The sequence below is a fragment of the Cucurbita pepo genome, chromosome LG17 (genome assembly GCF_002806865.2).
Source record: "Cucurbita pepo subsp. pepo cultivar mu-cu-16 chromosome LG17, ASM280686v2, whole genome shotgun sequence".
In the NCBI taxonomy this organism is placed as follows: domain Eukaryota; kingdom Viridiplantae; phylum Streptophyta; class Magnoliopsida; order Cucurbitales; family Cucurbitaceae; genus Cucurbita; species Cucurbita pepo.
Window position 1 is genome coordinate 1,326,627 of NC_036654.1, and position 14,357 is coordinate 1,340,983.

General features: G+C 36.1%; 2 protein-coding genes across 4 annotated transcripts; one reads left to right on the forward strand and one right to left on the reverse strand.

Moving 5' to 3' along the window:
- Window positions 1-1,661: 1,661 nt before the first annotated feature.
- LOC111778711 (glycine-rich cell wall structural protein-like) lies at window positions 1,662-2,240 on the forward strand. The gene has a single exon (XM_023658684.1). The coding sequence runs from the start codon at window positions 1,662-1,664 to the stop codon at window positions 2,238-2,240; it is 579 nt and encodes a 192-aa protein (XP_023514452.1).
- A 1,150-nt stretch (window positions 2,241-3,390) lies between these two features.
- On the reverse strand, window positions 3,391-13,413 carry LOC111778470 (splicing factor U2af large subunit A). 3 transcript variants are annotated; one of them, XM_023658317.1, is made up of 11 exons: window positions 13,163-13,413; window positions 12,739-12,895; window positions 11,079-12,621; window positions 10,848-10,985; window positions 9,039-9,110; window positions 7,395-7,436; window positions 7,178-7,267; window positions 5,138-5,242; window positions 4,916-5,005; window positions 4,654-4,733; window positions 3,391-4,580 (listed from the first exon to the last, which is right to left on the reverse strand). In XM_023658317.1, exons 3-11 carry the CDS (start codon window positions 12,486-12,488, stop codon window positions 3,875-3,877), a joined length of 2,733 nt encoding a protein of 910 aa, XP_023514085.1. In that variant the 5' UTR covers window positions 12,489-12,621; window positions 12,739-12,895; window positions 13,163-13,413; the 3' UTR covers window positions 3,391-3,874. The 3 variants fall into 3 exon arrangements, with proteins under 3 accessions (XP_023514085.1, XP_023514084.1, XP_023514086.1); XM_023658316.1 differs by having other exon boundaries at window positions 12,709-12,895; window positions 13,163-13,402; XM_023658318.1 differs by lacking the exon at window positions 12,739-12,895 and having other exon boundaries at window positions 13,163-13,402.
- Between the last annotated feature and the right edge of the window lie 944 nt (window positions 13,414-14,357).

A 14,357-nucleotide genomic window follows, 5' to 3' on the forward strand; every position in this document is an offset into this window, starting at 1 on the left:
ACTTTATCGGAGCTTTAATTAATAATGGAATAATAATTCATCCACTTTTGACCTAAAATTCTGGCATAAGAAATTATAAAAATATGATCCATAAATGTCCTTATCTATGTTCCAATCTTAGATTATTTGTTTTTTATTCAATGTCATTTTCTTCTAAAATTTTTCTAATTCAATTAATATATAAAATTCATTTTTAAGTATAGACTATAAAATTTTAAAATACATTCAAATTTTAGATATAGTTTTATTTTATTTTCTATTTTTAAAAAATAATTGTAAAATTTAATATTATGGATGACATTTGATCATGGCTTGAACAAGATAAGATCAGACGAATCAGCAAGAAATTTTCTTTTTTCTTTTTTTCTTTTTTTTTTCCCGGTCACATTCTTCCCTCATTAAATAAATATTATTATATTGGGCTTTAAATGATCCAACTCTTTATACATGGGCTGATGGGCCGGCCCATAAATTTTGAATCCAACTATGCATGTAGTGGCCACATTATATATATATATATATATTTTTTAAATTTAAAATGCTAAAAATTTAATGATTAGAAAGATCCGATCAACTCGACCCTACTTTATCCGTTGGGTGGGGTGTAACGGCCAAAATCCACCGCTGGCAGATATTGTCCTCTTTGGGCTTACCCTCAAAGCTTTAAAACGCGTCTGCTAGGAGAAGGTTTCCACACCCTTATAAATGGTGGTTTGTTCTCCTCCCCAACCAATGTGGGACATCACAATTCATCCCCTTCGGGACTCAGCATCCTCGCTATCACTCTTTCCTTCCTCCAATCGATATGAGACTGCCCCCAAATTCACCCCATTTTGGGGCCAGCGTTCTTATTGGCACACCGCCTCGTGTCTACCCCCTTCGGGTAACAGCGAGAAGACTGAGATATCGACCGGTGTCTGGCTCTGATACCATTATATTCACAAATGTGGGCAAAATTTAAATTTGTATTATATTTATAAATATGACCAAATTTTGTATTAAAACATTTATTAGGATAATACGTCACCTTTAATATAATTATTTTGATTTATTTAAAAAGCATTTATTATTCATTTAATCCCATTATGATAATACCAAAGTGTTTACATTGTTATTTGGGGGCTGATTTGTCGGTGGGTTTACTAAAAGCTAAATGCATTAATCACTGTATTAGAAGTATATAAAAAACACATATTAATTATAAATAATACACAAATAATTCCAATAATTAATCACTAAGACCAAAATAATTATATTAATAATGCTACCCTCTTTTTTAATTAATTAAATTTTTGCTAAATAATAAAGTCAAAGTGCCCTAGCTCATAATAAATTAAATAATATTTCATAAATAAAAATATAATTTATTACCCAATCTAATTTATAAAAACTTAAAAGTCGTCAATTTCACGGTTAAAACGCGTTATTATTTTCGTTGGCACATTGCGGAGTGTTGACTCTAATACTATTTGTAACGGCACTTGCAGATACGAACATATGTATAGGGTTAGAAGCCTAAGGAAGGCGAAGTGGGGAAGTGTTAGTAGTTGAGATGAATTAAATGCGAAGGAAAAATGGGGATTTTGATGGGATATAAATAGGTGTGTGGATGAGGGTGGAGAGTTCATCCATTGGGTCATTGTTGATTGGGCTGTACCAAGATGGGTAGTGGCTGGAACAGAGTGGCTTTGTTCTGTTTGTTATGTTTTTATGTTGTTGTGTCGGGTGTGCTTGCTAGGGGAGTGGCTAAACCGAGGAATGAGGAGGAAGAGAAGTTTCTGTTCTTTGGCAAGGGTGGTGGACTAGGAGGTGGATATGGTGGTGGCAGTGGTTGTGGAGGAGGAGGAGCTGGTGCTGGCAGTGGTTTTGGAGGTGGAAGTGGTGGCGGCGGCGGTCTTGGAGGGGGAAGTGGCGGCGGCGGTGGTATTGGAGGTGGAAGTGGAGGAGGCTTTGGAGGGGGTCATGGGATTGGTGGTGGTGTAGGAGGTGGAGGTGGAGATGGAGATGGAGATGGAGATGGAGGCCTTGGAGGTGGTGATGGTGGCGGGTTCGGTAATGGTGGTGGTTATGGCGGAGGATTTGGAAAGGGTGGAGGTCTTGGAGGTGGAGGGGGGTTCGGTAAGGGCGGTGGATACGGTGGTGGCATTGGAAAGGGTGGAGGACTTGGTGGTGATGGTGGAGGTGGAGGTGGAGGTGGCTCGGGTGGTGGATTTGCCGGCGGCGGAAATGGACACCACTAAGCTTTACTTAGCATTAAAAATCCCATAATCACATAAATACACATCAAAATGTTTTGATGCATTAGATTACTTAAAATGTTTTGTGTACCTTTATGCTTCACATTAATATTGTTATGTTATTATATTTCTTTTCTTATCTTCCTCACAATAATTACTCAAAATTTATAATATGTTTAATACAATTTTAAATCCGAACATTAAATTGATCGAATAAAACGGAGTTGCTTAAGATCATATATAGAAGTATATTATAGCATTATGATATAGATTTAATTAAAAAATTCGCTAAATTAATAATAATAATTTTTTTTTTTTTTTGAAATTTCAAAAAGAATTCCTGATAATAAAAAACATAAGATGCATTTTGACCCAACTAAATTGAACAAAAATTGCAAAGTATTTAATGTACCTAATTATTTTAATATTTTTAATTAATTTAGCCAAAAATGTTGAATGTTTTAACACTTACCTTTTTGGATACAAGGTACGAACCAGGCGGCTGCAAATGGAGAATTGATAAATTGTATTGTAATCGCCTAAGCCCATCACTAGTAGGCATTTTCTTATTTAGACTCTCTCAAGGTTTTGAGACGTGTTTACTAAAGAGAAATTTCCACACAGCAGGAATGTTTCGTTCCCCTCTTCAACCGATGAGGTGTTTTAAAACGCGTATACTAGGGAGAGATTTCTATACACCCTTATAAAGAATGCTTCGTTCCCCTCTCTACTCCATCTAGGATCTCACACATTGATTAGAGAGGGGAACGGAACATTTTTTATAAGGGTGTAGAAACCTCTCCTTAGTAGACATATTTTAAAACTTTGAGGAAAAGTCCGAAAGGAAAGCCTAAAATAGATAATATCTGCTTGCAGCGAGATTGTTACACTTGCTTAACTAAGTTGCATTCCACCTAGAAAGATAGATCTAAATAAAGTCTAAAGGTACAATAACGTTACACCAAACTAATAAATCTGGCTGAAAAACATGCAAAAAGATTATTACTCCCAGAACTTATGAAGTTCTATCATTTATGACAACCTGATAAAAATGCAGAACATTGCTGCCATGTTGCATTTCCATGTCCGCCCCTTGAAATTCATGGCGTTGTCCAGTCCATTAGGTACTACTATATATAAGAGGTAAACAAAATGGTGATAAATAATGATCTCTTGTATTAAAGTAACTAATTCAACTGTTAGGGAGAGATCATCAACAAAGATCAGAACACGAGAATGCCGAAAGCTCAGCGGTAGGTAAAACGTTACACAGAGGTTAGATATGGAAGTAATGTTCAAAAGATACCCATACCCATATCCACACCCTTAATCTTTCATGTCCATAACCTAGTTCCTTGCTCCTGTTAATAAGCATGTAGAGAAAATATATCAGTAATGCACATAGACTGGTTAAAAGGCGTCGAGCTCGGGGGATTGTATTCTCCCAGAGTTTTCGTTTCAGCATACTCAGAGAAACGACTTGTTTCGCCATATATAGCTTGCTTCAGACTCCGAGCCAAATGATCAAAAAAATATTGAGGCTGGCCTAAAATGAGCCATTAACAAATGCCTTCTTCAGTAATCAAAGAGCCTTCACAGCGAAAAGTTAAATCACAACAATGAGTATTCAACTGTGGTCATTTAGAAAACCTCTTATGATAGAGATCATGAGGAATGTACTCGACGCTAATCTCTTGTCCATCATAAATCCTTCCATGCAAAGAGTGCGCAGCCATACATGAGGCTTCCAATCTACCAAACTCAACAAAAACGCTCCCCACCGCAAATGAACTCTCCAGATTGTTATTACGTTCCTTCTTTTCTCTGTTCTCAGATGTGTCAGAATCTGTTCTCACCATGGGATCCATTCCATGTAGAACTTTCTTCTCATCATCAGCCACCACCGTAGTTGAATCACCTAGAAGCACTGGTTTCTCATCTGAGCCAGTTTCAATTATTTTGGCAACTTTTACATCATGAAGTTCATTTCCTGGGCTGCTCTGCTTGTCACAGCATCCTCGAGGGATTGTTTCCGATGCACTCTTACAAACTATGTCTTCGAAACATGTAGCATCCTTGATACCCATATGACACAATTTGTCCTCCACAACTTCGTTTTTATGTCTACCATTGTGAGGGTAATTACCTTGCTCCTGATAAGTAGCGTCGGGGCAATTATCATCATGATCATTATCATTTCTTGAAATCACAATTGTGCTGATTTCCTGAATCTCATGTTTGATCTCCACATCAGTGACATCACAAATACTCTTGTATTCTTCTTCAGCACTGACACAGCTAGTGCATGGCTTTGCAACATTCATGGATTTAACCGTCCCAAACCTACAAAATTGCATGGTATTATTTTACAACAATCACATTAAATGAAATATACACTACTAGTAACTCTCAGGACCTGGCACATTCAAACCGAATGTCTTCAAGAACTTCGTTGATATCTGACTCAGATAGTAAAGGGAGAACATCTGCATTAAACTAGTTCCAAAAAGAAGACGCCAAATCAGACGACTGTAAATGACACTAATTAACTAATACTCATACCCGCTTGCCTATTAAACTGCACTGTGTATATGTGTGCGACCATGTTTTCATTTTCTGATGGGTGGGGATGGGAGGAGAGTGGTTTCAGAAGAAAGGCATTAAAAAGATTAACGTACCACATTAACTTTCAACACTACTGTTGGCTGTTGAAGAAGAGGTTTTACATGCTCTGGAATCCCATAACACGGTTGACATCCATTACGTTCCTAACATATGTTGCTTGTTAAGCAAGGCCCAAATTACCATGTGAAGTAAAAATAAAATTTTCATGATGCTTCATTGTGATCAATAACCATCACAAAATAATTATGGGAAAGGAAAGAGAAGATGAGTAGTACCAACGATGCAATGGGAACAGCTGGAAACACTTTTAGTACTTGCCCTCCAATCTTCATACCATTTAGACCAGCACAAGCTTTGGGCATAACTGATTGGTCAACATACTGATAAATAGATTGAGTGCGAATGTGATCAGGGAAAAAAGATTGATCAAATAAATGGCATATAATACAAAGGTTTGAAAGAAGATGGGCATTCATATTGAAGCCCCAGAGCATAACTTATTCGCACTTTTTTTTTCTTGGCTAAGAAATGGCATATAAATTAAACCTAAAGCAAATTCAACATAATAACAGGCCAACATCCAACATGCACATAAAAAGTGATTTTATCTATTTAAAAGAGAAATTGATAACTCAATCTATGCGATACTCGTTAACAAACAAACAAAAAGTCTTGAACTAATGATCAAAGGATTGCCATGGGCTACAGTGACCACAAGTACAATATGGGAACATCATAGATATCTTCAACACAAATGTTACTGACTAGAAGGAACAAAGAAATAAAAAACATCATGTATTCATGCTGAATATTGTGCAAACAGTTTCTCCTAGTAAAATAGCCGAGAAGAGACATTGAGTAACCTATCACTGTTGAATATATAAATTACCTTTTATATGTCTATAAATGCTAGCTTTAGTGCTGTTGATATAAAGCTGCAAGTACATAAAGGCAAACAGACTAAAAAGATCGACCAATGTGTCTGAAATATAGTGGTTTAAAGTGGCAAAACATGTCCCGTCCATCAGAACCAAAGGCATGTATTCAAATGTGGAGGTCTAAAACCAAATGTCAACAAGAAATTTCAAAGGAAATCAATAATCTATCCTGACATATTTCCATCAGAAAGTGAACTTACTCAATTTGGAAACCGATGATTAGGTATTACAATAGCTGGAGTCTCACTGATGGCTATTACGAGCAAGTTCAAAGACAAATATTATACTATATTGCAGTTTTCCTTCTGCTTTATATTGGTCTGATGATTCCTAGAGAAAATAGCATTCTATGTGCATTGGTTAGAAACTAAAAGATTTAAAAGCGCCCATTAGTTAGTAAAACTTTGCACGTTGAATCTTTCACAGTAATAAGAAGCAACCCATATTTGCTCCTCTTGAGGAGAACGACAGGACACTACTAACTGAAGTTACCAACTCCCGGACTAAGACTGTGATCAAGAAGCATTATGGAAATATCACAGGCTATGATATTATGCGTGTGTAGATCCTTACACAGAGGAAGTCGGAGTCAAGATGGGATAGCTTTGGACGAGAACGAAGAGAAGAGGATTTCATTCATTTACTAGACTGGAAAGCAGCTAATTCATTGATTCTTTCACAGTAAAGTCTCATTCAATCAAATAGTAGCTTTACCTCGTTCAATCAGGAAAAGGGTAAAACAAGTTTTAAGGGATTGCATATACTACCAAAAATATAGTTCAAGGATGTTATTTATCCTGCAAGCGATATCCACCCAAACTTTCTTTCAGTATATGATGAAAAACTAATAACTTGTTTTCTAGGTCTTACCACTAAGCAGAGATGAAAAATAGTAATGCGTCGATTAATGAATTTTCTGACAAAATGAATCAATTAAAATGCCATTACATGGTGCAGAAATTTTCTTTTACTTGTTTTTTTTTATTCTATGAAGTAAGACTAAAACGTACAAGGTGGTCTGCGCTCTTTAATGAACAATTTAAATCATAACCACATTGATTTATATCTTTAATATATTGTAAAGAAAAATAATAAGAAAGAAAGAAAGAATATAAAGTCTAAAGCAGTTATGAACAAAGAGATAACATAGAGAACTTAAAATGTTACAGTAGAAAAACAAAATACTAAAGGATAACATAGGCTTCCAATGCAGTATTTGAAGGATTAATATGGAGAATCATTTTCTGACTTGAAGTGGTTGTGTAAATATGACGGAGTTTCCACAACAATATAGATCCTTCCCAAATCATTACAAATAATAAAATAGCACTTGAGACAAGCATGCTAAAATAATGCACATAAAGCATGAAAATTCACCTCCAAAAAGGCGCAAGGTTCATTAAGATCATTGTTGATTTCAAAGTGATAGGCCTTCAGAGGTCCAAATGCAGCAACAATATTCTTAAGCTGGAGAATAACATTAAAGAAATAATCACCGGAATGTACGCAGCAAAGTGAAAACTGTTGCAAGAGGTAAAGATCATACACAAGGTATGATTAAGTGCAAGGCAAATAAAATATTTCCTCGAATTACCATTTCAGATGATATTCTATTAGAGATCCCAGCAACAATAATCTGCAACAAGATCAAACATAGACTAAGCAGACATGACTATAAAATAAGCTCACTAAGAGCAATAATAACTCAATAAACTTATTCAAGTTTACACATCAATCACTTAATAGGACACGAACAGTTTAGTTCGTTAATAGTAATGATTCTACTATGTAGGCATCTTCGATGCTCTTACGAAGATGTATGGTGCATAATTCATCAAAACAGCCCCCACCCCCTCAACAAATCAGAAAAGTGATACTTAAGTAACCAGGGAGTACCACCCAGACTATAGAAAATCAAATAGAAAAACATTTACCCATAAATATCTCTTGGCAATGCTGCTAAAAGTTTTTAACCATAAGAATATAACAACTACACCGACCAGACAATAAGGGGAAAAAACATTTTTTAAGAAATTTTCTACAGTACCATGAATTGTAATCCATGAGGACATTTCAGTCACTGCTGCCTCTCATGAATGTGCTATTGAACATTTTAATATCAAATATTTTATATTGTATCTCTGTGAGAAGACCTAAAAACCTCAGCTATTTGGATCCTGATTTGGAAAGAGCCCAAGATAAATTTTTAAAATGGAAATATATAAACGCAAAAGGAGTGGAAATTCTATTCAGAAACTTCCTTGGGAGAGGCCGAGAGGAACCAGGAAGGGGTTAACCACTCAGTAAATATGGGAAAAGGCTTCTTTATCTTCAGCTAAAGGGGTCTTGGTATTGTTAATATTTGGAACAACCAGGAAACGGATTAGGAAAATGGTTTAAAGTAAAATGTGCACAAGTACTGAGCTGATTAATGAGAACTGAATAACTGATCATTCTATCTTCCTTGAAGATCCAAAGGGTCAGTAATGTAATGGGAAGAATCATCATGGTAAGAACCTCCTTAGCTGGGTTGTATGTCTGGTGCAGTCTAGGGAGTAGAATTGTCCACGATTAGAAGAAAACAGAAAGCTAATTGAATTTAATTAACAAGCTGTTAACTATTTGACTAATGAACAACTAACAGCATAAAAGTGGCTCTGGAAGAAATTTTGCCAGGAGAAAGCCACAATTTTTTGTGCTCAGCAAGCTCAAGGGAGTTACCAACACAGCAGACAGCATCCAACAAAGAAATAATTTGACTCATCTCAAGCCAAGGTAGTCTGAGAAGTTTATAAGAAAGAGTGAGGGTTTAAACCGTTTGTTTATTTGCAGACCCTTTATATAGAATGTTCATGCCGAAGGATGACGAATTTGGTATTTTCCGTGTTGATGCAGTAATCTTTAGACATTTTCTTGTTCAAATTTTACACAATCATTTCGGGAAGAGAATTAGGGTTTTATGGACTAACATTGTGAAAGGATAGCCCCCCCCCCCCCCNTTTGTTTCAGTGGGGAGCACCACCCCGAGTGTGGAGAAAATTTTCATCCATTTGGATGTTTTTGGTCCTAAAGAGGATATATTGTGACCTTTATGGTAATGTTTGCTTTTAAGAAAAAGTATTTCTCTAACCCCCCCCCACACACACACACACACACAAAAAACCCTAAAAGCTAGACTTCACTCCCTCATCAAGCAATAGTATCATTCTACTACAGTGTCAATAATTCAAATACGTACCTTATTTGGTGAGTCCTCAACAACATCACTGATTTTATTTACTACTGCCACTGACTTTTCCAGGTCACCAGTCTGCATGAAAATAGCAACTGTCTGAAAACCTGCTACATGATAGTAACCACAATAGACCTCAGAAACTGAAATAACATGGTTGAAGAAACATATTCTATATACGGCCAAGAAAACATGAGCAAAATTTACAAAGCTGAGATACTAATTTGCGTGGGAGAAAAAAAAGGAAAAAGAAAAACAGGTTTCACAAGGGGACAAAAGGGGTGTTGAGTGATAACCTCAAACCTGCTACTGAATCCCTCAAACATAAAATACAGACATGCAATGACAAGTATACGGATGTTTGCATCTAAATATCGCATAAAAATAGATTTTCAACTAATCATTCCATAGTTGGGCATTTTTTGTCAAATGGCTCTACATAAACAAAATATAATTTCTCACTCTCAAGATCAGTCCTTGAGTTACATGTTTCTGGTTTAATAAGGTATCAATAGCAAGAGTTCTTATTCCAGTTTGTATGTCTTGATTTTAAGTTCTCAATAGCCGGAGCCTGAATATCTACCGCTTTTAACCTTACTAATAGGGGCGTGCACACTGATTTACATGCAAATGTTCAGGGTTTTTCTTATAAAATTATGAGGTACCACACATCTTCCTTCATAATCACTTAGAGCCCTCCTCAATTCATAGGTCCTCCCAAGCATATCCTTTCTTGTAGGAACATCCAAAATTGATCCATGCGCTTGGTGAGATCCCCTAGTTCAATAGTGATACCACTAGAAAGTCAACAATCCGTACATTCTCCTTCTCAAGATTTAGGGAAATGCCTTCTAACCATTGACAGACTCCACAATTCCACAACTTGATTCTCCTTAAGTTTATAAATACATGAAATTCCATCTTCAACTAACATTTCTCAACCAATCTCATACACTTGTGAACTCACCCCTTGAACGGAAGACTCGATTAAATATAAGGCATCCGACTTCCTTCTAACCAAAATTCTAAAGAACATAGAAAGAGAGGACAACCCAGAACTAGTTTTTTGTCCCAGAAAAGAGGATGCAAAATGGCTTCCATTGTCATGCCATGACAATCCTTCATGGGTGCAACTACTATACCCAAGAACTAGCACAAACATAACAAAATCTTCAAAAGCCGCATTCCTCCACTTATGCAACCTTCTCTACCCTTTCCACCACTGCATCCAAACATTGTTTCAATGGGACCATCCCCAACTCGCATAACTAAACATAGCATAGACCATTTCCAACACTACAAGTCATTCTAGCATCCACATTTTGCACCTACTAAACTAAAATATGTATCCCCATGATTGAGAACTTACTTAAATCGGAAATTCTCATATTTTTTTCTAACCAATTTTCTAGAGAACAGGAAGGAAAAAGCTACCACAAACCTCCCCTGTTCGAGAAAAAGATGTAAGACAATTTCATCTAAATCCAGAATTACAGGCACAACATACTTTCAAATCAAAAGAAGACAAATTGTAAACAAAAACATAACTAGCACAGCATACTTGGACAACAATTGTAAACAAAAACATAACTAACTTCAATAAAAAAAATAAAATGCAGTCATGAAAGATGAAAAATGGTCTCCAACAATAAGAAGATAGTCATGCGGAGGGCCCATATCCCAGGAAACCACAGCTTAACAATTCTAGGTTTGCCTTACAACTAGACCACTTGTGCAATCAATGGAAATTGTATAATATCTTGAGAGTATCATAGAGAATGGAGATGGTAAAAAATTCTGGATGTTTATTCTTACTACAAGCTCGACATAATCCTTTGGTCGCCGAATCCTTAGAATGGAACCAGAGAAGTCACTTCCATCAAATGAAAGTGCTGCTGAAGCATCCTCAGGCGTAAGAAATTCAACAAGAGCTTGCCCCCTATCTTTGTGTATCTGCACAAGTGGTGTTATGCACCAAAACTCACATCAGACAACATCATAACAAAATAGCTACACACGTTAGAAACATGGAATAAAAGCACTTACAATACAACTAATACATGGCTGGGTTCCTTCAATGTGATTAACACCTGAAGATGTAAGAAAACCATTCAGGCAATCAATGATTGCTTTCTCAGATGGAGAATGTGGTAAGTTTTCAATATAAAGCCTCCTCATTGGCCGGGTTGCCTGTGTCAGCTGAATTGAATCAACAGAAGCATTTGTCTTCGTTGCTAGATTATTTGAAGAAACCCCTGATAAAGATTTCCCCATGGCTAGAGAAAAGAGAGCACCACCAGATGGATCATTACTAATGCCTGAGGAGACTGTAGGATTTGACGGCTGAAAGTTGGAAGTAACTGAACCAGAAAATAATCCAACCTTTTCTGCTGGAAGAAGATCCAACCCTTCATTTTTCTTCTCTGGTGATCGAACAGGTGGAGTCTTGACAGCAGATTCAGTTCTTCTCTTTCTAGGTGAATAGCCACCAAGCCCACTTCTTGTTGACCCAGAATGCCGCCTGTATTGGCTACTGGAACTGTTGGTGAAATCCCCTATTCTATCACTATCAGAATGCCATCTTCCAGACTTCTTTACATGAGAATCTAATGGCAACTCCTTCTGCCTGGCTAATTTAGTTGAGGACTTGGGTGGCCTTGGAGAAAGTGAACCAGATTTTTTATGTTTACTTTGATGATCTAGGCTTCTTTTTCGTCTTTTTTTCAATCTAGAATCTTCATGATGTGAACTTAACAATATTTTAGCTTCCTTTCTTTCTTTACTTTCTAGGTCATGATGTTTACCATGATCATGTTTCTTTGAAATGTGCCTGTCTCTGTTCCTGTCATCATCACCATGTTGATATTTTCTCTTACTTTCTCTTTCAGATTTCCCCTTACCACGATCTTCACGCCTATCCTTGCCAGCTGCATCTCTTGAATGCCTCTTTCCAGTTTCATTTTCAATGTCAATCCTTGATCGCTCATCATTTTTTCCCCAACCAAGGTTTTCCTGGCCATACTTTTGTCTTTTATCCTTTCCATTTGTGTCATGCTTCAGCTTACCTATCAGTGTCAATCCAGATCCATAGTTATTTCTGTCACTCCTGATCACCATATTGTCCTTCAACAATGTCTCCTCTTTTTTCCTTCTTGAGCTAATCCTGGCTGATTCCTCCAATGGGAGATTTTGGACATCAAGAGAAGAACCTCTACTGTGACGAAAATGCCTTTCCGATTCACGATTGGCAGTAATGTGCTTATCTATGCTTTCCCTTCTTGAATGGCTACCTGTATCACCCCCATCATTAGCAGCTGACTCTTTATTCTTCCTCCTAAGCATAATATCTTCAAAGCTGAATGGCCTAGTCCGAGCTGCACTTTCGTCATTAGAGTTGTACAGGCTCTGTTTAGCACTGGTTCTACTGTATTGTTTTGAGCAGCTATATGTGCTCATCGGCCCCCACTTAAACAGAGGATATAATGAAACAATTAATGCTCAAACAAAGTCCACATTGACCAGGTACAGGAGACCAAGAAGCGGTCAAGGTGGAAAGCCTCAGTGCTAGGTACTTGCATATTCAAAAATCCTACGACCCAATAAATACTCATGTTAAGAATAAACCTAAAGAAAACGCCAATACAAAAACCACACCTCGCAAAAATCAAAACTTAACCCCGCAAGCTACAATGCAGACAAAATTTACTTGAAGACGACGGTTTACAACGAGCCTCTCATTTTTCCCACTTCGTAATCGCTCATTACTCAAGTTGACAACTAGAAGACACAACCCAAAGATTGAACCATGCGTCCTTGGACCACTCAAAGAAGAATTACGCCATCTTTTTTCCTACTTAACTATCCTGCAGGAAACCAAAACCTCCAATTAGCCTAGTCAGACAAGAAACGAATCACGTAAAAACCACTAACATGAAAGGAAATAAACGACTAATCTCCCATCTAATCCCATTCTCCATAATTTCTCGAGCTCGAAACAAGAACAGTATTAACTAACTCAAACCAAAACCATCGATAGCTCGGGAGGATTAAGTGAGAACTGCAGCAAGCAACACAAGAATCCAGGAGAAAAAAAAAAAAAAAAATCAGAGAGAAAGATGTAGCAGTGTTACCTTAGATAGAAGGCGGGAATGAAAGTAGAAATGCGAAAGCGGCGATGGCGAAGGGACAGATCTCAGTTGCAGCTTCTGAGGCAATCTCGAAGGAGAACGCGGGAAGGAGAAGGAGAAAAAACCTAAATTCAGGGTTTGGATTGGTGTGGGCAAAGAAAAAATTGAGGGTTTTTTTGTCTGCAATTTCAGTGCGCAGTCACTCGCCGTCGTGGAACGATCTCTCCCTCCCCAACTCACCCGCCGCGTGGATCGTTTAAATCAATTATCCATACAATTTCCTTTTACTATTACAAATTTTAAATTATAATTTATAGCTTATATATTATTTCAATTTTAATTTAGGTTAATTTTACCAATCATTCATAAATTATTTTTATCCCCCAAATTTTTTAATTAATTTTAGTTTATGGGTCTAAAATCTTCTTTCATAAACTTTCAAAGTTTAATAATATTTTTTTAAAAATTTAAAATTTTAAAAAATACATTCAATTTTGGATAGAAAATATAAATAATTTGTTTCAAAAATACCCTTGTAATAAACTATTAATGTTTCAAAAATACTAAATTAAAAAAATATAAATTAATACTTTTTAATTAAAAAAGAAAAAAACACCCACAAAAATTTAATACTAGAGCCTAAAAAAAATTAAAATAAATTATCGTCTATTGATATCTCATAGATTATTTGCGGACGTTTTAATATTAACTTGAAAAGTTGATGAGTATTTTTGAGATGTGATATTAATTATGGTTGACTAAACTAAAATTTCTCGTGTAAAATTATTAAGTCAACTTTTTTCTAAATAAAATAAATAAATAAATAACGAATCATATTTATTAATATTTAACCCAAAAAAAAAATTAATGTAATATTTGGACACCCTGTTTTTCTCTTCCTGAAATAAATTTATTAGAAAACAAAAAATATTGGGCCTTAGTTGGGCTTAGGAGAGTGTGAGCCATGAATGACTTAGTTGGGCTTAGTTGGGCTTACAAACTAGAAATATTGGGCCCGATAAATACTTTTGGAAACGTGGGCTTGAGGCCCAATAACAGTAAACCTAGTAACCGAATGTCAGAATTTGTTATGAATGCCTTATCTAGGACCAATGTTTTTTTTTTTTTTTTTTTTTTAAAGATTTATTGTAATTTTAAATATAACATGCAAATATAGTATTTTAAATTAATTAACACA

Excerpts from the sequence above, each read along its gene's own strand:
- LOC111778711 (XM_023658684.1), top strand. The coding sequence starts at position 1,662 with ATGGGTAGTGGCTGGAACAGAGTGGCTTTGTTCTGTTTGTTATGTTTT.
- LOC111778470 (XM_023658317.1), bottom strand. The coding sequence starts at position 12,488 with ATGAGCACATATAGCTGCTCAAAACAATACAGTAGAACCAGTGCTAAA. Across the intron at positions 9,111-10,847 it reads AGGATTATGTCGAGCTTGTA|ACTGGTGACCTGGAAAAGTC; the intron begins GTAAGAATAAAC and ends ATTTTCATGCAG. Across the intron at positions 7,268-7,394 it reads ATAGAATATCATCTGAAATG|CTTAAGAATATTGTTGCTGC; the intron begins GTAATTCGAGGA and ends GTTATTCTCCAG.